At 40.6% G+C, this 25,443-nt stretch overlaps 1 protein-coding gene across 2 annotated transcripts; it reads left to right on the top strand.

The window, feature by feature from the left end:
- The first annotated feature begins 265 nt into the window (after positions 1–265).
- MTDH (metadherin) lies at positions 266–24,512 on the top strand. Of its 2 annotated transcripts, none has more exons than XM_081874320.1 (13): positions 266–950; positions 9,624–9,728; positions 10,632–10,716; positions 11,551–11,727; positions 11,977–12,045; positions 15,744–15,962; positions 17,436–17,522; positions 17,947–18,045; positions 19,741–19,868; positions 20,145–20,264; positions 20,598–20,714; positions 21,672–21,828; positions 22,767–24,512. In XM_081874320.1, exons 1-13 carry the CDS (start codon positions 498–500, stop codon positions 22,835–22,837), a joined length of 1,887 nt encoding a protein of 628 aa, XP_081730446.1. In that variant the 5' UTR covers positions 266–497; the 3' UTR covers positions 22,838–24,512. The 2 variants fall into 2 exon arrangements, with proteins under 2 accessions (XP_081730446.1, XP_081730447.1); XM_081874321.1 differs by having other exon boundaries at positions 271–950; positions 15,744–15,989.
- The last annotated feature ends 931 nt before the right edge of the window (positions 24,513–25,443 follow it).

Genomic DNA, 25,443 nt, shown 5'->3' with positions numbered 1-25,443 from the left:
TTGCTTACAAGTCCCTCTCGCTGCCCAATCCCGCGCCAGGAGTGACGCCCACTTTAGGAACCGCCCACTTGCGCCGACTACGTAACAACAGTAAGGGATGGGCAGATGGGAGAAAGAAGGACCCGTCGCCAGTCGAGTGGGCGGGGCGCCGAGCGCACATAGACGCTCAGGCGCAAGGGCGCAGGCGCAAGCGGCGCTTCCCAGCCAACGGCTCCTTGAGCTCCACGTGACCCCTTTCCGTCACCGCCGCCCCGTGCGCGCTCGCCCGCCCGAACGCTGCGGCCGCCGACGTTCGGCGGCGGAGGGGTGACGTTGCGCTCTTGGGCCGAATCAAGTCAGTCAGCGGCGCAACCGCCTCCTCTCTCGCTCCTCCGGCTCGGGGCGGCCGCGGCGGCGGCGGGAGACCCGAAGGGCTTTCGGCTTCTCCTCGGAGGGTGAGCGATGCGCTCGGCGTGAGGCGAGTTTCTGCTCTTGTCGCGGCCCCCGCTGCTCCAGCCATGGCTTCGCCGAGCTGGCAAGAGGCTGTGGCCCAGCAGGCCGAGGAGGTGTCGGCCCGGCTTCGGGATGCGCTGTCGGCCGGCGTGGGCCTGCTCCGCACCGAGCTGGGCCTGGAGCTGCCGCCGGGCCTGGAGCCGCAGCGCCTGCCCACCTGGCTGGTGCTGCTCTCCACGTCCGTCCTGGCGCTGCTGCTCCTGCTGGCGCTGCTGTGGGCCGCGGCCTGCGCCCGGGCGGGGGATGCTCGCAGGAAGAACCGCCTCAGGAGAACCGCCGAGGACGACGACGAAGAGGACGAGGAAGAAGTGGCGGCGACGCGGGGCCTGACAGCAGCAGCAGCAGGAGGAGGAGGAGGAGGCCCTCCTCACAAGGGGGTCCCTGGGACGATGCTCCTGCTGAAGGGAGACGAGCAGAAGAAGAGGAATAAAAAGAGGCCGCTGGAGAAAACGGGCAGGGTGAGTGGAAACACGGTGGGAAAAGAGAACATTTGCATGAGCGGCTATCGGTGGAATAGAGGGAGTTTCAATGTCTTGACCCAACACCATAAAAAAACTGTAGCGCTTCTGGTTCTGCTTCACACATTCTGCATATCACAACTGTGTTCATGTATGTGTTTAATTGAAAGCGCTAGTGGCCAGTGCTGCACCTGATGTTGCATTTCTAAATATGTTCTTTTTTTCCTCCTCATTTCCCCTCCCCCCATTTCTTTTTTCCTGTTTTTCCAAGTACTGTCTGAAGCAGAGAACTGCAGCTGCAGTTTTACATGAATTTTGCGCCTTGAGGTTTTTCTTATCAAGGATGTAATGTCTGCAAGCACCTGTGAGCGTGAACAGTCAATTTACAGGTTCTAGCTGACGGCAAGACAGTTTGCACCAGCTCTCTTCTTACCTGTGAACATATACGTACTGTAGTATTGGTGATTTTCTCATTTGAGGATCCACGTGACTTCCCCTACACACAGTGTGTTGAATGGTTGACCTTTAGGACTTCAGCATAAAACTTTCTAACTTTATCTCATTTGGTGTAGATAAGTCTGTTAATAATAATACGTTTTAATCCTAGGCATACATTGGACTCAGCCTTGATCAACCTGGTAGAATGGGTTGTATAGTCACTCTTTTATTCACACAGCTCTCATGGTCAAAGTAGTTTAAAAGTGGCTATTCTCCCTCTTTCTGAGTGGTCTGGGAGTAGACGGACAAGGAAGATTATTCTGGATTTGGAGACTGAATATTAAAAAGCAAATTAACATGGAAGTGAACAGGCCTGGAAATTTTCTGCCCTTGGTGCTTTCTAGAAAAAAGTGACATCTAAGCATTTACGGTTGTTTTCAGACATGTGCCAAATGCTTCTAAAAGTTTGATACTAGCTCCTATAAGTCTGAAGGTTTCTGTTCAATAGCATCCTATATCCTAGATTGTGTCACATCTCATTCTTTTTTGTTGTTGAGAGGTACAATTTTAGGCAAGATAAATAGCAATACTGTATAAACTTGAAATCAACTGAAGCCTCTGTGTGTGGTACATTGGCAATGTTTTAAGATGGTATTGACAATTTTCAATGGGCTAAAGTGGTGTTCATGTTAAACTTGTTGTTGTTGACAGATCTAATAAACAGGGCAAGATAAGCAGATTGTTCAAACATGACACCCAAATTTCTCCCCACTTTTAAAGTGTGGTAGTGATGGATTCTTTAAAGCAGTGCATTGAATTGCTAATGAGAGGGGAAGCCAGTCCAGCAAAATTTGTGGTGCTGGTGCTTTGAGGAGCAATTAGCGTAAAAACAGGTGAATTCCATGTTCTTGAGAACTATATGTTGGAACAGCACTTTAGCAGCTTTAGGGTGTTCCTGATTCCATCTTCGTCTTGATGCTCAGGTGAAATCTGACAGGGTCCATCCTTTTCAGATTTTTTCCCCCTTCTGGAGACCTAGCTTGTGACTGGTAACTCCACACACTGCAATATGCCTTACGCAGTGCTGTCTTTAAACTGTTTTGTGCCTTCAGAGCCATAAACTGCCTAGAATACCTTGGACCATCTTATTATCTTTCCCGTGGGTTTGATTGTAACTAGACCTCTGTGAACACAAAAACTCCTTCCACTCATGGAGCAGAAGGAACTGGAATCCAGTTTTTGCCAATCACTCCTTCGCCACTTATACTGCCCCACCCTCATGCAGGTTTTCAAGGGACTGCAATCTTACGAAGGCTAAAATGTAGTAGGGCCAGTTTTGAAACGATAATTTCGAAAGATGGTTAGAGCTTTGTGGGAAATAGTATTTTATTTTATCAAGTTCTGCCCATAATTCCTATGCAGGTAGATTGGGATAGTTTTTAAACTTTGTCAGATGGGTGTGCTCACCCTCAAGAAACCCAGAACCCGCGCTTGGTTCTCCTGCCCACACATATAATTATCAGTCACTATGACAATCTGATCACTCAGTTCTCTGGAATCCATTGTCAGCCTCTGATACTGCTGGTCAGTCTGCATGCACATGTACACAGTCTAATGTTAATTCAGGCAAGTCCTTTGCTCATTTAGGATTTCCCATTGAAAATAATGTGGTGGGGCATCCAGACTAAACAATCTTCCATTCAGACAGCTTTGATTGTAATTTGCAATACTTTACCAATTAGGACTCTTCTGGGCACAGTCATTTGCATGTAAGAGAGCATGCCTCACTGAAGCCCACCACCAGTCATATCTTTGCTATGAAGTTTCAATTTCCCTCAATGCCTGTGTGGTGCCGGCTCCTGACTGTCACTTATTTCAAGCTAGAGTGTTGTGTGCTGTTGAAAGAGAGCTACTCGAGAATTCAGCAGACCCCAGACTGGAAGGAATGAAGCAGCAGCAGGTATCCAAGCAAGGGAAAAATTCCTTCTTCATTCTTGCTTTTACCGTCCTTCTCGAGGGAAAAGTTACAGGAGAAAAGGCTTCCCCTCCGCTGTAGCTGTCCCTGCCTTTTATTCTTTTTCAAACTCTAGGAAGAGAAAGTCTCTTTTTCCTAGTTTTATAAAAAACACCGCTTTTCAATGAAGAATTAAAGAATGGCTGGTTTGCTGCTGTAGCTGTGTACTTTCTACTGAGAGAAGAAAAAAAGCTTTTGCAACTATTTTAGAGGTGTGCTTTCCCTGCTCTCCCTCAGTTATTTCCTTGGACATATTGGCAGCAGAAACCTCTAGTTGCTCAATGCATAGCACATGAGGTTGAGAAGCATGAGATGGGAATTGAATCCCACCAGCGGGTGTTGTCGTTTAGTCGTGTCTGACTCTTTGTGACCCCATGGACCAGAGCACGTCAGGCACTTCTGTCTTCCACTGCCTCCCGCAGTTTGGCCAAACTCATGCTGGTAGCTTCAAGAACACTATCCAACCATCTCATCCTCCGTCGTCCCCTTCTCCTTGTGCCCTCCATCTTTCCCAACATCAGGGTCTTTTCCAGGGAGTCTTCTCTTCTCGAGGTGGCCAAAGTATTGGAGCCTCAGCTTCAGGATCTGCCCTTGCAGTGAGCACTCAGGGCTGATTTCCTACACCAGCGGGTAGATGCCCTCATTTACCTTTTGAATATCTGGCTAAAAAAAAGTGCATCTGTTTTAGTAATTTCATTTATTAGTTAACCCGTAACCAAGGTTCACAACAAAAAAATTAATATTAAAAATCCAGTAAAACAACCAAATAATATCAGAGAGCCACATCATTCTCATGACATGGCCAAAAGAAGGAGCTCCTAGGACTTGCACACACACTGCAAAACACCACAGCAGCAGAAAGGAATCAGACATACCTTGGAGTATTTGTCTCTCTCTTGCACCAGCCTCAACACCCAGTTATAGATGCCAATAACATAAGGGCTGCTGAAGGAATCCTATCTGCATGGAACAACAGGAGGCAGGATTCTAGGTTTAGAATCCAGGTTATCATCCCACACTAAAGCAAGGGGAGGAGCTTTAGACATCAAGCACACCTCAGTCAATCAACATGTGTAATGCAAGAACCAATACTTAGGCTTCTGCATGGGCCAACACCCCTGCTATTTTGCTTGACAGGCTGACCCTGCTTAGTAGCATCCAAACATGCCTCTTTGTCCCTGTCCTGTCCTAACCATAAAGTGTACTTGATTAAGTAGACTGTGGGGGAGCCATTGCCTCAAAGCCTGTCAAGTTCCCTGAGGCCAGCGGAAGCCAGATTATTTTAGGGTTGAGAAGATCCATATCTACTATTCCCCAACAACAAATAAGCAATGTCTGTGGCAAAGTCATTGGCTTTTGTTGATTAGCCTCCATGGTGGAGAAGATTTTGAAAGGGAAAGTTTGAAGTATTTCTTAGAACCACTCAGGGCTATAACAATAAAACATAAAACGCCATTAAAATGATGTGATAATCATTAAAGTGACAGGCTAAACAACTGTCATTTAAACTAGTTTCCAACTACCAGAGATTCCCCTTGTGCTAAATCCTGTAGCTCTTTAGCCATCAGATCTCAAGTATGGGATGACTTTGTAACTCCAGTCAGGCCCTCTCCTGCATTCGAGCTCCCCTAACTTCTGCCACGTGCCATGGCCACTTTTGTATCAGCAGCACAGCCTTGGTTCTCCCTAAGTCTTTTGTGAAATTTTGCCCCACCCTGTGCATTGCAGGGGGTTGGACTAGATTACCGTTGGGACCCTTTCCAAGTTCCAACTGTACAATTCTATGATTATGCCTCAGATTTTAGCATCGTTTGCTGCAGGACAGGCATGTGACTATGACAGGAGATGTAATCCCATAGTGTATAATGTGATTGCTTTATGCTGTGGTGTAGGCAAGAATTGGGCTGCCATAGTCTGATCGCTTGATGTTTCTCCTCTCCCTACTGCTGTAGTACTATGTACAAGAGAGATCAAGTTTTCAAAACCTGGTTGTTGAGCTATGGTTTTGGGTTTGTTTGTGTGGTTTTGTTTTGTTTGTTTTGTTTTTTGATTTTTTTGGGGGGACTATCCTAGCTGAGGGATTTCATCACTTTTCATAGGGTTATTTGTTTTAGTTGCTATTACCAGCTTCTGGATAGAGCAGCAGAAAATCTGTTAACTTGAACTAAACTATGTGTTTTGCCTGAGAAATCGTGTCAAGGCTGTTGGGAGTATATCATAATATGTATAAAGGTTAGATTCTTTACCCCATTTCAATCAAGGATTGGATGTAATTGTAGACGGGAGTATTCTGCAACCGCGGCCTTTTCCAGCCGCTCATGTTGTAAAATGAGAATTTGACACGAACTCAAACTACTGTAGTTATATTTAGAAATTGGTTTCATGATACTACTAACTTCGGGTTCCTATGTTTGAAAATAAAGCATTTATAATAAAGTTTTAGGCATGTCTCAAATGTTTTCAAGGTTTTTTGTAGGAAACATTAGAACTTTTTTCCTGTAAAGATGAAAGTCACTTTACTGTTCTGGATTTTAAATATAACCTGATTCAACTTTTACTCTTAAAGTCGTAATATTTGATGAATAAAAACTATGCCATCCAAGTGGCTCCAGGGCATGTCAAATAATGCACATTAGCTATTAAAGTGTTTATTTTAAAGTTCCTTTTTTTTTTTTTTTTTTTTAAATTTGTAAAATGTTGCTCCAAAATGCTCTAACTGGAGATATCTTACTAGTGAGCTTCATCTTTGTTTTGTTGTGAATTGTGACTCTGTGTGTGTCAGATACAGAAAGTAGGCATTAATTTGAGGGGATGTATCTCAAAATATTGGAAGTTTTGCAGTAATTCCGTAGTGATGTCTGCCTGGAAAATACACTAATTCTTCACACAGGGAATTGAAGGCGAAACACATAGGCCTGATTCAAATGTCACATTCTGAACCTCCAAACCACGGTTTGGATAATAGGAAATGAACTTGAGTGCACTCTACCTTTTTGATAACTATTTTCCTTCATCTGAAATAAGTCATTATAATGCCTTCCCTTTCTCTTAAACCTACAGCTCTCTGTTCTGAGACAGAAGAGTAGGTGCTATTTCAAATTCTTTCAACTTTCAATTTTTCAGCAGTTTCTTTGGGGTTCTAAAGCAGGATGGGGAACTACTGGTCCGTGGGCCAGAATTGGCCCACGGTACACATCCTGTCCCATTTGGCCCACAGCCTCTTTTCTTCTTTGGCCTCCATTTAAGCCAGCTTAATTGTTGTTGTTGTTTAGTCGTGTCCGACTCTTCGTGACCCCATGGACCAGAGCACGCCAGGCACTTCTGTCTTCCACTGCCTCCCGCAGTTTGGTCAGACATGTTTGTAGCTTCGAGAACACTATCCAACCATCTCGTCCTCTGTCTTCCCCTTCTCCTTGTGCCCTCCATCTTTCCCAACATCAGGGTCTTTTCCAGGGAGTCTTCTCTTCTCATGAGGTGGCCAAAGTATTGGAGCCTCAGCTTCACGATCTGTCCTTCCAGTGAGCGCTCAGGGCTAATTTCCTTAAGGCAGCTTAATTATGATCCATAAAAGTGGAGTTGCCAGAGAAGCAGGGCACATGAAGCATTTTGGGGGTTGTCAGTGTGAAGGGAGTGCAGAGGTCAAGTTTCTCAAAAGGCTTCAATGAAAGGCTTAAGCACCACCTGGATCTTTTTCCATTGAAATCAGTGAGATTCACTGGATCATACCCATTGTTATTGCAGAGACTAATTTTAGTTGTAGATGAGATGATGCCTCAGATTCTTAACTCAGCATTCCTATTTCGCTTCTATTCTGCCTTTGGTTCATGTAATTGAAGGCAGTATACCTCTACGTTTCCACTGAGTCTTCCCTCCCAACTCCAGACAGACCTCCTTAGGTTTGGTACTATAATATCACTGTTCTTTAACTGCATAATATTTAGGATGGGATTTGCTTTTGTGGCCTTGGACTACATGCAATTGAAAGAAACATCAATATTATTTAAGGCTTGGAAATTAAGCAGTGCCACTCATTTAACTTTTTCCAATTTTTGTGGATAAGTGAGACCTACTATTAATAATCATTTTATTTTAAAATCAAATATCTGTATCCTTAATAAATAAATCATCTTAAATAGTAATATATACATTTATATGCCCCATTGGTAAGAATACTAAGAAGACAATTTAGCTCTTAATTATAATAAGATTAAGGGGGAAAGGTAGAAATAAGCAAGATTCAAATTAGAGTATAATAAAAAAAAATTCCTTCTTTGTTAAATTTGACATCTATCTCAAATTTCATAAAACTGAGAAAGGGTTATAACTAACCCAATAGCTGCTTACTATTCCAAAATTCTATGAATTGTACCTAATCCTATTCAGATCTGATTACCTTTTTCCCTTGGTGAACCCAAATAGACAAATAATTTTACTCAAATAGCTATTCCTCATAATTGGATATACCATGCCTTCAAACTAGGAATTTCTCCTTCTTCCGCCATACTTTGCATATAGACTCTGTGCTGCAACTATTGAATAACTTGACAAATTTCCCCCCTCCATGGGTACTCTCCAAATATGTAAGCAAAATTATTTGGGGGGTCCTTCCAAACCATATATTTCAAAGTAGAACTTATATCGGGTATTATTTCTTGCCAATATTCTTAGCTTCAAGGTTCTATACACCAACAGTGTATAAAATTGACTCTACTTGAACCACAATTCCAACAACTATAATTACTGGTATTAAATGGGTTAAGTACCATAATATCCAGAGTTTTTCTGCATTATATATTAAAGTTAACGAAGCAGTATGATTGTATTTTTCCCCCCAAATATACTTCCAGTTTTCAGTAGGAATAGAGATCCCTATCATTATTCCTATCACCTGTATCCATTTTGAAACATAGTCCACCAGGCAGTTTAACCCATATGTTTAATAATTCAGTAAATTGTTCAGATGTCTCACATTGTCATAGCCAATTTATTAGAAAATTTCAAATTTGGAAATATTCAAATAGAGCAAGTTCTGTATTTTTTATGCATTCTTGCATCTCACCCTGAGATTTCACTTGATTATAAACAATCCAATCTTTGAATTTCTCAAAGCCTTTTCTCTGCCAATTTGTAAATTGGCTTATGCTTTCATTTTTATTAAGCTGTGTGTGGAATAGCACTAAAGTGTTTGGAGATACCAATGAACACAGTTTGTTTGTAAATTGAGCCCATATTTTCAGTAATACCGGGGAAATACTACTAGTTCCCCTTTCTGTCTTTGCTTTCCATTCATAACAGTGCATTTGGTGGAATTTTAACAAAACCTTGGGCAGTATTCAACAAACTCATCAGGACAAGGATTTACACTTGTAGAATGGATTTTCCCTCTCTCTTCCTCCATTCATGCCCTGTGCCCTCCCCAAATCTGTGCTGGGGAGCCCCTAGAACAGATGGCAGGAGAGGGGGATTCCTGTTTCAAAAGCAGAAATCCTTGCATATTAACCAGTTGCGTTACTCAGCACTACTTCAGATACAACCCTTTGTTCTGACTCTATTATGTAACCGTGACCCAATCAGAAATTTATATTAAACCACTTTCTTGGTCATATTAAATTGTAGTGAATAGTTGTTGTCAGGGAACTGCCATCGGAGGAACAGGTGGTGGAAAGGCTCCAGGAGAATAGGAGAGATTCTGCAGCAGAAGAAGGAACCAGTAGGGGGAGAGCAGGAGCTCCGGCGGAAGGGGAGTCGGAGGGGAGGCTCTGGGATACTTCCAGTGAGAATAGTGAAGAGGTAACAAGACCCCCCTTAGGAACTCCCACCCTTCGCCGGAAACTGTCACGCAGAGAGTCCAGGAGGCGCATGTCCGTCAAACAGCTTTTATGCTGGAGTAAGTTCCGTAGACGCCCACTGTCAGATTCTACCAGCGACTGACGGAGTCATGCTTTGGGGGCTCCGTTAGTGACTCGGTTTGGTTGACCAGCCAAACCCCAGAGGGATCAAGCTTTTACGCACAAGCAGCTCATTATCCCATCACAGTTGTTAAGTGAAAGTTTTAAGATTCTGTTCTAAACTAGAAGTGAGCAAACAAGTAGTGGGTAGGTAAGTATGTCACATTGGCAGACATCAGTAGAATTAAACATTTAGACTGAAAAACAGTGAAATACAATATGTAGCTATGTGAACTCTGTCTAAAATTAATGTGACAATTTTCTGATTTCTAGCTTAATGGTCAACCTGCTCATGAAGTGTCTGAAGAGGAAGTAATACAGACAGTTCGAAGAGACAACCTTAAACAGCAGTCAGAGGCAGAAAAGAAAGCTGAAAAGGTTGGTTATTTGTAAGTGATGGAAAACTGTAGATAATATATATAAGTTGATAGTGTCTAAAGCAAATTTCAGACAAAGGCTCTGCTATTTTGACTAGTCTTGGTAACCAGCCAAAAATCTCTATTTGTCACCAGCCTTGTTGCACCGTCCAATCTTTACAATCACATTGAGCTTTGTGCCTCTGAGACCTAGTCTAACTAGAAGCAAGTCCTGACTTCCATGCTTGGAGAAGGGTGTATACTTCCTTGACCTCATACCAATTTCAGGAAAGCTTATAAAGCAACTCAGTGTAGAATCAGAAGAAAGCACCTGCCCTCCCGACTCTACCAAAGTATAGGAATTATTACTAGATTAGAAAGAGAAGCAGCCCATTTCTCAACCTCTGGTTCATATCTTAATTTCTTATGTTTGACATAAAGTCTACATTGTTTTTATACGGGAATGCATTTTTTAAAAAATAGCTCCCATGTGCAACCTCAGTATTTGACAATACTGTCAACCATAATCATTGGTATGCTTATTCTTAACAATAGACTCTTTCAGCACAACCATAAATTTGTCTAATTAGAATAGAGATGCACCAAGTTCAATGGGACTACTAGAAAAGGGGGACTACCCAGGTAAATGGGTTTAGGATAGTAGCCATAATTTGTACGATGTTTTATAAAATACATCTCTGTTTAAGTAATACATTTTAATCATTATTGGCTTTTGTGAAGCTCAAGTTTTTAAAACCTATACTTTTGCTTTGGGGCATGTTTAGATTCCTTATGAAATGCCTGTACTGCAGAGTGAAGCAGTGCGTTTCAAAAAATTACTACTAAATGTAACATGGCTGTGCAACTTCAGGTATTTTGATAGCTTAAATTAATATTGATAGAAAATACTTACTTTTTATTTTAGTCGAAGAAGAATAAGAAGAAACCAAAGGGAGATGCTAAAACAGTTCAGGACCAGTCACGTGTTGATGGAAAGGAACTTGATGAAGGTACTGAAAAGCATGTATGGTTGTTTTTTAAAAAAGATCTATGTGCTCCTTTGGGAGGAAGGGCAAGTTAAAAATTTAATAATGGTGCTATTAATAAAAACATTTTAAGAAATTTGTGGTTCATTCTATTACGGTCTTTAAAATGAAACCTGTTTTTAATCTCTTATATGTTTGAACTCTTTGCCTTAATGGGTCAATTTATCCATATGGAGCAGCAAGCTGCCAGTTCATGTGATTGTAGAATATAATTGTGTTACGATTGCTGCCTAAATTACAGGTTTTATCAAATAATCTGAGGTATCAGACTTGAACTGGCATTGTATTTTCAGTGTTGGGAAGGAGCAAACATTTCAGAATGTGTTTTGGGGTTTGGGTGTGATCACTGCACTTGAGTTGGAGGAAATTCAATAAAAGCAACTTGGGTGTAACTATTAGAATGATTTTCCTCCATAGCTATTAAAAAAAATGCCCACAAGATTTCAGGACAGCCAGAGTTTGCACCTGCAGTGATGACATTTGAAAGTGGGGAAAGAACAGTTTGAGAGGGCATCAAGCTATATAACTGTATATGGAAGTGAAGCTGGATATTGAGGGAATCTCTCAATATGTATTTAGCAAACAGGGACCTGTGGTAGGCAATCAAAATTATGGTTAAGTGGTCTTTCAGATCAGTTCGTCTGCCATTTGGTGACTCCCTCATTGAGCAACTTCTGACAAGCTTTTGAGGAACACCCAACATTCACTGAAATACAGTTTGAAAACCACTGAGTTTGAAAACCACTGAGATAGGTTACTTCCTCTGTTGTAACTAATGGCTTTTTATACCTCTTTCAGGCGCTTGGGAAACAAAAATCAGTAACAGAGAGAAACGGCAGCAACGTAAACGTGACAAGGTACTGACCGATTCTGGGCCAGAATCAAATCTGCCAGCTATGGAAAATTCAGTTACAATCTCCACTGAACAGCTAACATCTGCAACATCCCTTTCAGTTGGTACCAGAAAAAGCAAAGGTAGATATGTGACTCTTGTTCTAGTTTTGTTTTTCACTTCTCGTCTTAGGGGGCAGGCCAGCAACACTTAAAGAACAAGAGAAGAATACAGATTACACACTAATAATTGAAACTCTGATCTGTTGATTTAATTAACGCTTTTATAAGGTGTTCACTAAAAAACATGGAGCCTAGGATTGCCTATCCATCGGCATAAATAAAAGGATTATAGTAGGATATTTAGTCACTAATGTAGCTTTTCTTAATCAGGTGATCCTGTTCTGAATGCTCAAGTTAGTAATCCTAAATCTGGAAAAGGAGAAATTACACTCCAGCAAGGTAAGGACTGTTTACTGCATATAATAACCCAACTGGAGTTGTGACATTGCCTAGAATTTTGTGCACTGGTTCACACGGAGCTTTTGCATAGTTATGTGGGGTGTACTGTATTGCATAATCACTATACAGTTTTTTTCCCTAACTTAAATTGTGTAAACAAAATAAAAAAAATTCCTTCCAGTAGCACCTTAAAGACCAACTAAGTTAGTGCTAGGTATGAGCTTTCGTGTGCATGCACACTTCTTCAGATTCTTGGTATCTGAAGAAGTGTGCATGCACACGAAAGCTCATACCTAGAACTAACTTACCGTATTTTTCCTTCTATAACACGCAGATTTTTTCTTCTAAAAAGGAAGGGGAAATGTCTGTGCGTGTTATTGAGCGAATGTGTGGTCCCTGGATCCAAATGGTGCGAGGGGAGGCAAAAAAAAGCAGGCAAAAATCAAATTGCGCGTCTCGGAGAAGGGAACCCTGAAAAGAGGAAGCGGCTGCTTTCCTGCATTCTGCCTCAGGGTCTTACTGCCCACCCATCTCTGTTTCCTTGCTGTGTTTGCTCAAACGGAACAAAGAGCAGGGAAAGCCCCTCCCCTCCAGGCAAGCAGAGGGGAAAACATACAGGAGGGAGAGAGAGAGAGAGAGAGCACGGGAGCTGGCTGGCTTGGGTGGGTAGGTGAGGGAAAACTTTTGCCTTCCTTTCCTCCCTCCCAGTTATACCCCTCTCCTGCATTCTTAGCCAGCTGCTTCTCTGCACACCCCTCTCGTGCTCCTTGTCCGTTCTGTGTTTTTCCTTCCCTCCCCACTTAAAATGTGGTTAAAAAGCATGGATCCACATGGATCCTCAGGATCTTTGCATTGGGTCACCCCAAATTCACCATAAGATCACATAGCATGTCCATGGCTACAGCCTGCCCCCCCAAAATCATGCACCCACTGTTGCCTGGGGCTACAATGGTGCAAAAATGTGGTTAAAAAGCATGGATCCACATGGATCCTCAGGATCTTTGCATTGGGTCAGCCCAAATTCACCATCAGAGCACATAGCATGTCCATGGCTACAGCCTGCCCCCCCCCAAAATCACACACCCACTAAAAAAGAACTATCTGGGACGCAAGCAAAGCTGTGATGAGGGGGTTCTTGATTCAACAGAACGCCGTAAAGAAAAGGACACAAAATGAAAGGAAAGATAAGATCTTGCAGAAAATTAAAGAATTGGAGAAGAAATTAAGATCAAATCCGAAGTCACAGCCGATTCTGAGAGAAACTAAACTATACCAAGCACAATATTCCAAACTGATAAACCAAGAAATAGAATGGAAGATTAAATTAATGAAACAAAAAACTTTTGAATCGGCGAATAAATGTGGGAAACTGCTTGCTTGGCAGTTGAAGAAGAGACAGAAATTAAATACAGTTACAAACCTAGAAATTGAAGGAAGAAACATTCAGAACTGCAACAACGGCAGCAAGGATTCTCATTGCAAAAAACTGGAAAACTCAAGATCTACCCACACTGGAAGAGTGGCAGATGCAGCTGATGGACTATATGCAACTGGCCGAGATGACCGGCAGAATCCGTGATCTGGGAGAAGAGAAGATGGAGGAAGACTGGGAGAAATTCAAGATGTATCTACAAAAACATTGTAATTTGGTTGAATGTTAAGAAGGATGCTAGATTATAAAAAACTGGCCACCACTAAACTAGATTTAAATTTGATGATAAGTGAGACTAAAGAAAATATAAAAATTTTTGGAAGAAGTGCTAGATTATATTTGAATGAGTGGACATGAGATTGTAAACAAGTTGATAATTTGTTTGGAAAAAAATTTTTAACGATGTAAATGGGAGCGGGAGACGTGAGGGAGTCCAAAGAAGTGATGAAATTGTTGTAATAGAAGTAAGATCGTTTATTATGTGTGCATTTATATTTAAAAACCTTAATAAATATTTATAAAAAAAAAAAAATCACACACCCACTGTTGCCTGGGGCTGCAATGGTGCAAAAACGTGGTTACAAACCATGGATGCACAGGGATTCTCAGGATTTTTGCATTGGGTCATCCCAAATTCACCATCAGATCACATGTCTGTGGCCACAGCATGAAGCACAAAAATGATACAGCCACTGTTTCATTCAGAATGTTTTTTCCCTTGTTTTCCTCCTCTAAAAACGATGTGCGTGTTATGGTCAGGTGCGTGTTATAGAGCAAAAAATACGGTAGTTGGTCTTTAAGGTGCTACTGGAAAGAATTTTTTTTATTTTGTTTTGACTATGGCAGACCAACACGGCTACCTATCTGTAAGTTAAATTGTGTAGTTTCAGCTTCTTCCTTTTTTATAATTCTGCTGTCAGTTACTTTTTACTAACCTGCATTATTAGTAAAAACCATTAATTTCTCTTAACATTGATGAGGAGAATTCACGTTTGGTAATAATAGGAATATGTTGCTGTTGTGATTGTGTTAATTGTGAGGCTTTCAGCCTGATCTTACATCCATTTGCTCAGAATTAAATACAACTGAGTTTTGTGAGACACATTGTCAAGTGTTCACAATATGATTAGTACAGATAGGCAGAAGTGGGTTTTTCTGTAGATCTAGGTAAAGGTAAAGGTACCCCTGCCCGTATGGGCCAGTCGTGTCCGACTCTAGGGTTGTGCGCCCATCTCACTTAAGAAGCCGGGGGCCAGCGCTGTCCGGAGACACTTCCGGGTCACGTGGCCAGTGTGACGAAGCTGCTCTCGCGAGCCAGCACCAGCGCAGCACACGGAAACGCCGTTTACCTTCCCGCTATAAAGCGGTACCTATTTATCTACTTGCACTTAGGGGTGCTTTCGAACTGCTAGGTGGGCAGATGCTGGGACCGAAAGACGGGAGCTCACCCCGCTGCGGGGATTCGAACCGCCGACCATGTGATCGGCAAGTCCTAGGCACTGAGGTTTTACCCACAGCGCCACCCGCGTCCCTTTGTAGATCTAGTGAAGGCTAAATTTCACCCATTTTTATATAGTTACTGCCCTCTGGATAGTTGTGGCAAAAGCACTTCTTTCTACCCTTCCTTTCCCCATCTGATAGTGACTGCAACTATGAACAGAGAAACACATGAGTGGTACAGTGGTGCCCCGCAAGACGAATGCCTTGCAAGACGGAAAACCCGCTAGACGAAACGGTTTTCCGTTTTGGAGGCGCTTCGCTAAACGAATTTCTCTATGGGGTTGCTTCGCAAGACGAAAAAATCTTGCGAGTTCCTGCGGTTTTTTTCCGCTCCCCCCCCCTTTCCTAAGCCGCTTAGCAGCTGTTCCGCTGATAAGCCGCCTCTCAGCTGATCGCTAAAAGCCGCTAGACCGCTAATAGCGCTAATCCGCTAAGCTGTCAATGGGCTTGCTTCGCAAGACGGAAAAACCGCTAAACGAAAAGAATCGCGGAACGGATTCTTTTCATCTTGTGAGGCACCACTGTATTCAGTTAAGTTAGCCAGCTTTTCCTGAGCAAGAAGTGAAGAAAAAGAAAAGGGCTGGATTAGAAATAAGATAAGAGCAGAGTAACAACAACAAAAAGTTCAATGGAAATGTTAATGTAATCTTGGTATTTTTATGAGTTTCCCTTGGCAGAATATGACTTTTATTTTTTTTTAATCAGGTACATTCATGGTATCAACTAAAGCACATGTTACAATTAAGTATATGTTTGTGTTAAAAAGCTCCTTCAGGACTGAGTGAAGGCCCCACAGTAAATGGAGGCAACTGGAACGAAAAGCCTGTAAAGCTTTCTCCTCAGATTGGTGCAAGTGAGGAGAAGTGGAGTTCAGTATCATCTTCTGGTAGCAAAAGGAAGAATGAGACATCAGCTTGGGGAAAAGATGCTGGAGATCATGGAAATGGGAAGGACTGGGGAGTTTCCCTGGTGGGCAGAACCTGGGGTGAGCGCACTTTGTTCCCTGGTATTGGTAAGTGCTTGTTTCTCTAAGAACAAAAACTGTCTTTAAGAAATGGCATTATGTATCTTTAACATCCTGCCCAACATTCTTCTTTCAGCTCTCATTGTAACAAAATTCTTTAGCCTTTCCTTTTATATGCTATGGTTATGGTACAGAGAGCCACTTGTGGTCCATGTGGAGATTAGCGCCACATGGATAGCATTTTAACTTCTTAGCAGCAGATATCCGTGCAGGGTATCTTTGGAACCCTACTCATCCATCTCTCAGTCAGCTTGGACTTTAAGAAACAATCTGTGTAAATAATCAGCTGTATAAATAATCAGCTTCATTCAGCTTCTGGGGAAAGGGCCGAAGTGTAAAAATGTGTAGACAGGGTTGAAAATACTTTTTAATTTAAAGTTTGAAGGATTTCTGTTTCCAGTTCTAGAATGTATTTCTCTTTTCCCTAACTTTAATCTGAAAATTCAATCCAAATTGTTACTCATAAAATTAAGAGCATATCTGAAAGAAGAATCATCAATTTTTGCTATTACCTGTTGAAGATAAAATTTTAAGATGTAATTATCCACAGCTTACAGTAATACTTGTTTGAAGCACAGCACCAGGTAGCTGATTGATCTAGTAGATCCCTAATTCATTGTTTTGGGGGTTAAAAAGGCATAAGGCTTAGAAGAAGAATGATCTTGCAGTCTTTGAATAAGGTGAATTACCGGTAGAACTATGACACTTGTGAAATTGTCAGGGAAGAGTTAGAAGTTTCCAGTTTCTCAGAGGGAGAAAGCATTCCCCAAAGGGGGAAGGAGAGCAGTGAATCTAATAGAAGAGAGCAGCAGGAACAACAGGGAGGGACCGGCTGTTCACAGGAAAGGCAAGGGTTAAGTTCTAGCTGGCGTGCTCTGGTCCATGGGGTCACGAAGAGTCGGACACGACTAAACGACTAAACAACAACAACAAAGTTCTAGCTCAGATTCAGAGGAAGGGAGATACAAGCCAGCTCTAGCCAGGAGGTTAGAAAAAAGAACGGGAAAGCGAAGGGAAGGGCGCGTTCGACATTTTGAGAGTGGCTGGTCATGGAGAAGCAGAGCTCAGAAGGTATCTGAAATAAGTGACTCTGAGGAATAATAGTTAAGAACCGTTTATAATATTGTTTTGTTAATACGCAATAAAAAGTTATAAAAGACAAGAAGTGTTTGTGGGTGATCTGAAGAGGACAACGACCAGTCCTGACAGAAATTCCAGGCCATTAGTTTATTTTACTTGTTACAATGAAATGAAACATGGTGGAGTCATGTAACATTGGCTACAATGTTACAAGCTGTTGTATTTGTACAATGAATCTGGAATATTTTGTTCCCTAAAATCATTGGAAAAAGCTAGTTTTGTAAGAGGCTTGTCTTAAGAATGTGTGCCTAATTTTCAGTAGCAAAAATAGGTTATTTTGTATTTTTTCAACAGCCTGGTCTGGAGTGGATGGAAGGATTAATCCTCCTGAACAGAGTTCTACTTCATTCACTTCATTGGGGCTAAATCCTCCAGTTTCTGGTAATATTTTAAACTTGCTCTACAGATGAACTACATGCTTATGTTATACTCTTCTGAAAACCTCTGGCCATCTATGTTAATTGAAAGAGTTGTTGCATATAAGTTTGGAAAAAACTTATGTATAAAATGTATATGGTAGTTAATAGGCTGGTTTTCAGAATGTCAACTATCATTATTAGCTTAGCACACACTACTAAAATACTTCATTCTCTGCATTTTCAGAATAGGGTAGGATGTTTGATCGTATGTAAATCAGCTTTTCTCTTTGGGTTTAATCGGTAATATCAGGGACAGCAAAGAAGCAAGCTATTCCATTGCACGTAGAATTCTCAAAATACTAGGCCCTTTTCCATTTGAAATATGTTGTAACATGCCTATCAGTTCATAAAGCTTATTCTATGTGTGCGTGTTGTCTTCTTTTCAGGAGCCAGCAGTGAATCTGTTCCTCAACCTACTACTACAGACTTCCAGTGGGATTTAAATCGTAATCAGGCGCATATTGATGATGAATGGTCTGGGTTAAGTAAGTTCTTTTTTAAAAACCTTGTACGACTTACACTAGAAAGATTTACATTCATATTCATATTCCTAATCATCCATTTGTCTTCTACAAATGGGACCAGGTGTTTATCCACATGCTTTTAACAATGAAGTGTGGTTTTGCTATCCCAAAACCTAAGAAATATATTGTGACATGCATTTTGGGGAGCAGAGTCTGAATTTATTCAATGCATGAGGTGCTTACTTAGTGGGTAAGTTGAAGTACACCCAAGGGGGGGGGGAATGCTTTTTAATAATAAAATGAGGGCCAAAAGGCTAAACTATGCAAGAGGCTCTCACTCATGAAAGCTTCCATTACAATAAATTAGTCCTGCAAACTATTCATTGTCTCTGCTAACATCTGCATGGCTCCCTCCATGGGGTTCATTTAACTATGTTATCTCAGTGGTAGAGGTCTTTTGAGACATTTGTGCAAGCAAACTGACTTCTACTTTAAATAGAGCATCTTTCAGATCAGATTGCAATTTTGCTTCTAAATAGTGTAGATTTTTGTGCCCTGACAAACCATGATTGATAGACAAAGCTAGTTTCCATTGGTGTTACCTTGCTTAGAAATGACCATCTTCCTCCATGTGTCTTTATTTTATTGGTATAGATGTATATAGAAAGGAGTACTTTAGCCTATTGGACTAGACAACTGATTCTTCAGACAATTGTCTAGCGTCCATTCCAGCGAACGTCTGCGGCAAACCCGGAAGTACCGGGCCGGGTTACTTCCAGGTTTGCTGCTCGCGCATCGCAGAAGCGCAAACTGCTCTGTGTGCGTGCTCAGATGCGGCGCTTTGCCCTGCATCTGTTTGGGCTAGCTGCTGGGGCTCTGGAATGGATCCCGGTTGCAAAACAAGGTATGACTGTATATGGAGGGAGGGCTGATAGTCCCTAGCTCTATAGGGGTCAGATACAATCTTAGTGGACCAAACTCCAACTGGCTACCTGCTGTACAGTGGTACCTTGGGTTATAGACGCTTTGGGTTACAGACGCTTCAGGTTACAGACTCCATTAACCCAGAAATAGTACCTCGGGTTAAGAACTTTGCTTCAGGATGAGAACAGAAATCATGTGGTGGCAGCAAGAGGAGGCCCCATTAGCTAAAGTGGTACCTCAGGTTAAGAACAGTTTCAGGTTAAGAACGGACCTCCAGAACGAATTAAGTTCTTAACCCGAGGTACCACTGTAACCGCAAATGTCTCCCATTGGGAACAGAAACAGCCAGTTGACCAGTGACAAGGTCACTGTCTGGAATTACTCATCTTGCATTCTACAGGAACCAGGCAGATGATGCTATTGGTGCTGGAAGAATAGTCCTGGTTAGCAAAACTGCCTTTAAAAAACTGGCTTTTGCTTTTCAATAGTTGCTGCTACTTTGATTTATGTGTGTTTAAAAATGGTAATTGTAGTAATTTTAAAGGTAACTTCTTTGTTTCACAGCAACTAACTGATATTTTTCAAAGTATCAAGTTTAATAGTTATGCTAAAGTATGTTTTCTGTAGTAATATAGCAATTTTTAAAAAAAGAATACTTGACTGATATTTGACTAATAATACTTGACCAATAAAGCAAAGTTATGCACTCTAAGAATTGACATAATTAGTGTGTGACTTGAGTCACATGACTTTTACTATACTACTGGAAACTTGTTCCTTCATTATTCACAGATGGCCTATCTTCTGCTGATCCCAGTTCTGACTGGAATGCCCCTGCAGAGGAATGGGGAAACTGGGTAGAAGAAGAAAAGACTCATTGCATTCCACAGCTTGAGGAAGCGCTATCTGAGGCACAAAAGGTATTGGTATGAGATCTGTTGGAAAGCACATGGAATTAGTCTGATCCTAAAAATGCTTCTTAATTTTTAGAACATTTTTGGAAAAGGTGGACTAATACCATAAACAACTGCTGCTTTCTTGCCATTTTCCTGTGCATTTAATATGCATCCTGATTCTCTGTGTTAAAAACATAACTGAAATGGGTTGGAAAACAGACATAGTTTAATTTCATGGTTATGTAGAGAGGCAGCTTATTCTAATGAAACATTCTCTGTTCTTTTTTGTTTTTATATTAGGCTTCAGATGATGAGAAAGAAAAGGCAGAACCAACTCTGCAAAGTACTGCAAGTGGTAAATCAAAGAAGAAGAAAAAGAAGAAGAAGAAGCAGGGAGAAGAGGCTAGCTCTCCTGTACAGGTGAGGCAGAATATTATTAATGCTATTATTATTATAGATAGATATATTTATACTCTGTCATTTTACCTGACGGTGGTTCTGACCAATAGAAAAGAACTGCTAGAATGTAATGAAATTGAAATATTTCCCTATTTATTACTATCATGAAATGCTTTATCAATCTTTTAAGCAGAGAGGAGAAAGTTTCATTGCAACTGATTTTAGATTACAAAATTAGGTATTTAAATTCTGGTTCATTACACTGATTTGATCTTGCAGCAGAATTGATTTTACAGGATTAGAAAGAGTGGTTCAAGTTCCTCAGTATCCTTTGTGTTTCTTTTTTCTTGGTAGGATGCTGATGACCTGGAAAGACAAGCTGGAGAAGAATTTCCAGAAGATACCTCAAAAGTTCAACAAGAGGAGATAGCTTTCTCTTTAAAGACCATCAGCACTAGTGAACAAGCTGAGGTATAGATAAATAGGTCTAGGTGCTCATCAGGCATACTTTCAATACTTACAATCAACAAAAAAGCACCCATATTTTTGAGGGTCTAAAGGCTGAGGTATAATTTAACTTTATAAACAAAAAAGTATTGTTCCATTTCTCAGGGCCCTTCTACACATGAGCTCCTTATAGATCAGTCCTAGACCACAGCATGCCATGAACACAGATCATGTTTACAGCAGGAAGAAGTATACATATGAAGAGACATCTGTTTGGCCTCTGGGAAAGGGGTTTGGGATTCACCTAACAAGCCCTCTCAGGGGAAACCCTGAACAAGGACTTTTGCTTGTGCAGTGGGGCTTTCCCTCCTCCTCCTCCTCCCCGCCCCCCCCCCCCCCGCCACCAAAATAGACTCCCAAGAGGGTAAGGAGAATCCCCAAAAGACTTTGTGGGGGATGGAGACAGGGGGAATCAGACCATCTGGCAAGTTGCAATGTTTGCACAGATGGGTTGTACGTCATAGTGCAGCATAAAATTCCGCCCATAATCTTTGGACTAGATGGGCCTTTGGTCCAACCCAGAGGGCTGGTCTTACGTTCTTACATTTCTTACTTTGCCATTCTTTCCGAAAGAATATCCTTGCATATGTTACGAGTTCTGCAGAAATCCCAGAGCTGAATCTCTGTGTCAGGCATCTTCAGTGACAATTTTTTTTTATTTAACAAGACCCAGCTCTTTAAATATATTTCTGGCCATTATCCAAGGAAATTTACACTAGTTATAGGTCACAGTTGTAATTTGTTAGTTTTACACTATTGTGTCTGGAAATGATAGCTTCTCATTCTCCTGTTTTGTCACTTAGTCCAAATGAAACATTAAAAATGCACTCAAATCCTCTGTTATAAACATCCTCTGTTATAAACAGTCATAATTAAATGTTGCCAAAAAGTCTGTATTCTAATCTGCAGTTTTTATTTTAGCCTGAGGAGATGCCCTCATTTGCTGTTTCTACTGAGCCATCTGTAACTGTATCAGAGAGTGAATCTGACAAGATAACTTCCCAAGTGCCACAGATGCTACCGGAGACAGAAGTTCCTATTTCTAATGTTAAGCAAAACAGTGTGCCTCCGCCACAGAGTAAGTAATTTCTTCCTCCAGGTGCCTGCTAGACACAGTGGGAAGTACTCTATTTTCATTCACCCAAATGGTGGTTGTATCATAACAACCAAGCAGATCTTTTTGCAGATTATGCTTATACCTCATAGGCATGATTCTGAACATTCAGCATCCATCAGTCCCGTTTTTGAAACCAGTGGGATTTGCATGCACTATGAAAACGTATTAATTACAGATTTATGTGTTTGAGCTGTTAGGAGGCTGGGAAATTGAGGGTCTTCGTTTCTTGATTATTTTCCTGCACCAGTATGTCACAAGATGAAATTGGCATGTGACACTTTGCCTGTAACGAACCACATTTGTGAATGGAAATTGACTTCCCATCTGAAACCCTACAGTCAGCATAGACAGAACTGGGCTAGATGAACCAATGGCTTGACCCAGTGTAAGATCATTTCCTGTGTTTATGTAGGAAAATCATACCATTTTGAATGTCACCACATTAAAAGTCATACCAAGACAGTTCTCAAGCCATGACATTACCTAGATCAGGCATAGGCAAACTCGGCCCTCCAGATGTTTTGGGACTACAACTCCCATCATCCCCAGCTAACAGTATCAGTGGTCAGGGGTGATGGGAGTCGTAGTTCCAAAACATCTGGAGGGCCGAGTTTGCCTGTACCTGACCTAGATGTAGAGACAGAGATGTTGCCTTAGTGGAATTTCTAATTTTTGCATTTCCTTACCTGAGTAACTCAATAGAATGAAATGTATGATGTAGAATGAAATGTATGATGAACTGTTTTAACAACAGTTATGATTAAATGGACTAAGATTTTGGTTATAATATACAATTAGAGGCATGGGAACTTAATAAATATTATTCAAAAAATACATGTATGAATGAACTGTACATAAATATAATTGACAGTAAATATTCTTTATTCTTAAACTTGTAGCCAAGTCTGAAGAGAGCTGGGAGTCTCCCAAACAAATTAAAAAGAAGAAAAAGGCCAGAAGGGAAACGTGAATTTTCTGAGATGGACGTGTGTTGCAGAAACACTTGTCGTGAAGATTATGCTGTTTATGCAATAATTTGTGAACCTGTACAGAATTTTATATAAATTTCAACAGATTTTTTTAAAAACAAACTGCTTTGAACACAACCATCTTTAAGAACAGGAACAGAAGGAAAATAAGTTGGTGACATAATTTAACAGGAAATATGACAATACTGGAAGACACATTGAAGAGTCTGTTTCAACATATGGGGAAAGTAATTATAAAAAACAACTTGTCTTTACAACAGTGCCCTGTTTACAACAGATTATCTCTATTTTACGTCCACTGGAGAAAAAGGATTGGTCTTTAAATTTCCTAAATCATCTGTAAAACAGTGTCACTCTGAGTAGTGTCCATTCTGAATTTCTTAATGCCTAAATCAAAGAACTCTGGTTAAATCTGCCCTATCTTTCTAATACTTAATGGAATGTGCTAATTATAAAGTTAATTAAAAGTACAGAGAGCCTGGAGTCATAAATGCTTGCTCTTGAATAGTCCCCCTGACTTAAAGGAAATATTTCAAAATAAGTGGAAAAATTATGACTAGAACCATTCAGTAAAGTCATTTCTGTAGCATAAGAAATGTGGTTAAGAATGCAAAACTTGCAGAAACTGTTATGAATTAAGAAACTGAGAAAATTGGTCAAAACTTGAGCATGGTTCATGAAGTTGCTTCTGATTAGTCTTCTACTTGAATTACTCAAATAATATATTTTTAAGAAGGGGCTGTATGCTCGAAATCAGTCGTGTTTTATTCCTTTTTAAGGTAATAGGTTAGTTGTTGCCCTTAAATTTTTATTCACATTAATTTTGAAGTTGTATTTCATGTCTCTTCCATGTCCCATTTTTATTTTTATTAAATGTAATTTTAAAGAAAACTTCCATAAACTCTTCAGAGATGTGGTTGAGAATGAAAGAGGGAAATAATGGCTTCAGACAGCTTTAATTGATCTTGAGACCACCTGTATCAGGAAGTGCTTTTTTACTGCCTTAACCTATGTAGAATCTGCATCTAGAGTTCTTAAATGGGATTAGTGTGTTTTGTATTTTTTAAAAAATCATGCAAATATAGCAATTGTAAAACCAACTTTCCTCTTGGAATTATTGAGTAAAATGGGAGTTGAGCTGCATCATTTCAGGCACTGTGTAATTACATCACATCCAGCAGGCAGGTATCTATCTATGAATAGTGCATGCTCAGCCATGTACACTGTATATAGCCTTTACAAAATGTTTGTGTGTGTTTTAAAGGACCATAATTAACATAACTTGGTGAGCATCTATTAAAGAAAAGCAGTGATTATTTGATGTGATTGGCTTAGGTTTTTCATGTGGCAGAGAAATTGTAACAGCTGTAACCGATGGTACTTACTGACTCTCCCATAATGTTTCATTGTCTAAATCAGAAAATTTGGTAAAGATTTAACTTGCAATGCAAGAACAATTAAAGCAACAAACTGGATTTAGTTGTATTGAAGACAAGCCTTATTAATTGATAGTGTTCCTAATAAACGAATACTAATGTCCACAGGTATTAACTCCTGTTACAGGAACATGGCAGATGTTTACATGTTCAGATGTTTTGTTTAATTCAGTGACATTTCTAAATCAATTTTGTTAAAATAAATTGAGCAAATTGATAAGATTGTGTTATTTAGTAGTATATAGTACGTAGACTGTCTTACTGAGAAGACACAAGTGTCCATGAAATTACCGAATGTTGAAATTTGATTTTCAACAATGATTTTTAAAAGAATGTTGAACATGTGAAATCATGTATGTTGTAAATTCCATTCTTCATCAGCACCTACAGAGAGTTCAACCAATTTCATCCACTGACAGTATTAAAAAAAAGTTACAGCCCCTCTCCACACATGATCAGATGTCTGTTTATGTGAAAGGTAGAGAAATGGTAACCGCTATTCATGAAATGTGGTGGGCAATGCCTTTGCTTATGTGATTGGCCAAGTAAGTGTCCATATATTATGTAGAGTCATTAAATCATGTTTGCTAATTCACAAGAGTTCACCACCATCCCTCCTATTTAAGGAGAATTGTTGAATGGGAAGGATTTATATACATATCTGCTTGCAGGTCAAATGCAAAGTCAGAGGCATTTTAATGTGTTTTGACAGTAAAGCTGTTTGTGTGAGCTCCTCACAAATCAGTGTGACCCAGCTACTAAATGATAGTGTAACAGTATTCTCTAGCATCACAACTTCGGTCACAATCAGCCACTTGCAATTCTAAACCTGCTGTTGAGCAATTTCATGGCATCCTTGCAAAGAACCCTTGTGCTCAGTCAGCTGTGAACAGTTTCCCTACGAACTGGAGATGCTTAAGAATTAATTGGGTTGTCTCTTTGGTGTTACTTTGAACGCCAACTGCTGCTTTCAGACTCTGCCCCAAAGTACAGTATTTGTGTTTTTGGAAATCGGATTGAAACTTGTAAAAATTGAAAGTTCTCAATACCTGCTTTTCTCAGTTGTCAGTACTGGAACACTTAACCTCTGCAGAGGGCTGTCCTGTTTACCTAAAATGTCCTGTTTACATCCACTCCAGTCCTAAAATTGT

The sequence above is a fragment of the Podarcis erhardii genome (assembly GCF_964252035.2).
Source record: "Podarcis erhardii genome assembly, chromosome: 8".
NCBI classification, from domain to species: Eukaryota; Metazoa; Chordata; class Lepidosauria; order Squamata; family Lacertidae; genus Podarcis; species Podarcis erhardii.
This window is presented reverse-complemented; position numbering and strand designations above follow the sequence as displayed.

Bases quoted from the DNA above. Each gene is read 5' to 3' on its own strand.
- MTDH (XM_081874321.1), top strand. From the start codon at position 498: ATGGCTTCGCCGAGCTGGCAAGAGGCTGTGGCCCAGCAGGCCGAGGAG. The intron at 9,729-10,631 runs GTTGGTTATTTG...TTTTTATTTTAG, and splicing joins CAGAAAAGAAAGCTGAAAAG to TCGAAGAAGAATAAGAAGAA. The intron at 21,829-22,766 runs GTAAGTAATTTC...TTAAACTTGTAG, and splicing joins CAGTGTGCCTCCGCCACAGA to CCAAGTCTGAAGAGAGCTGG.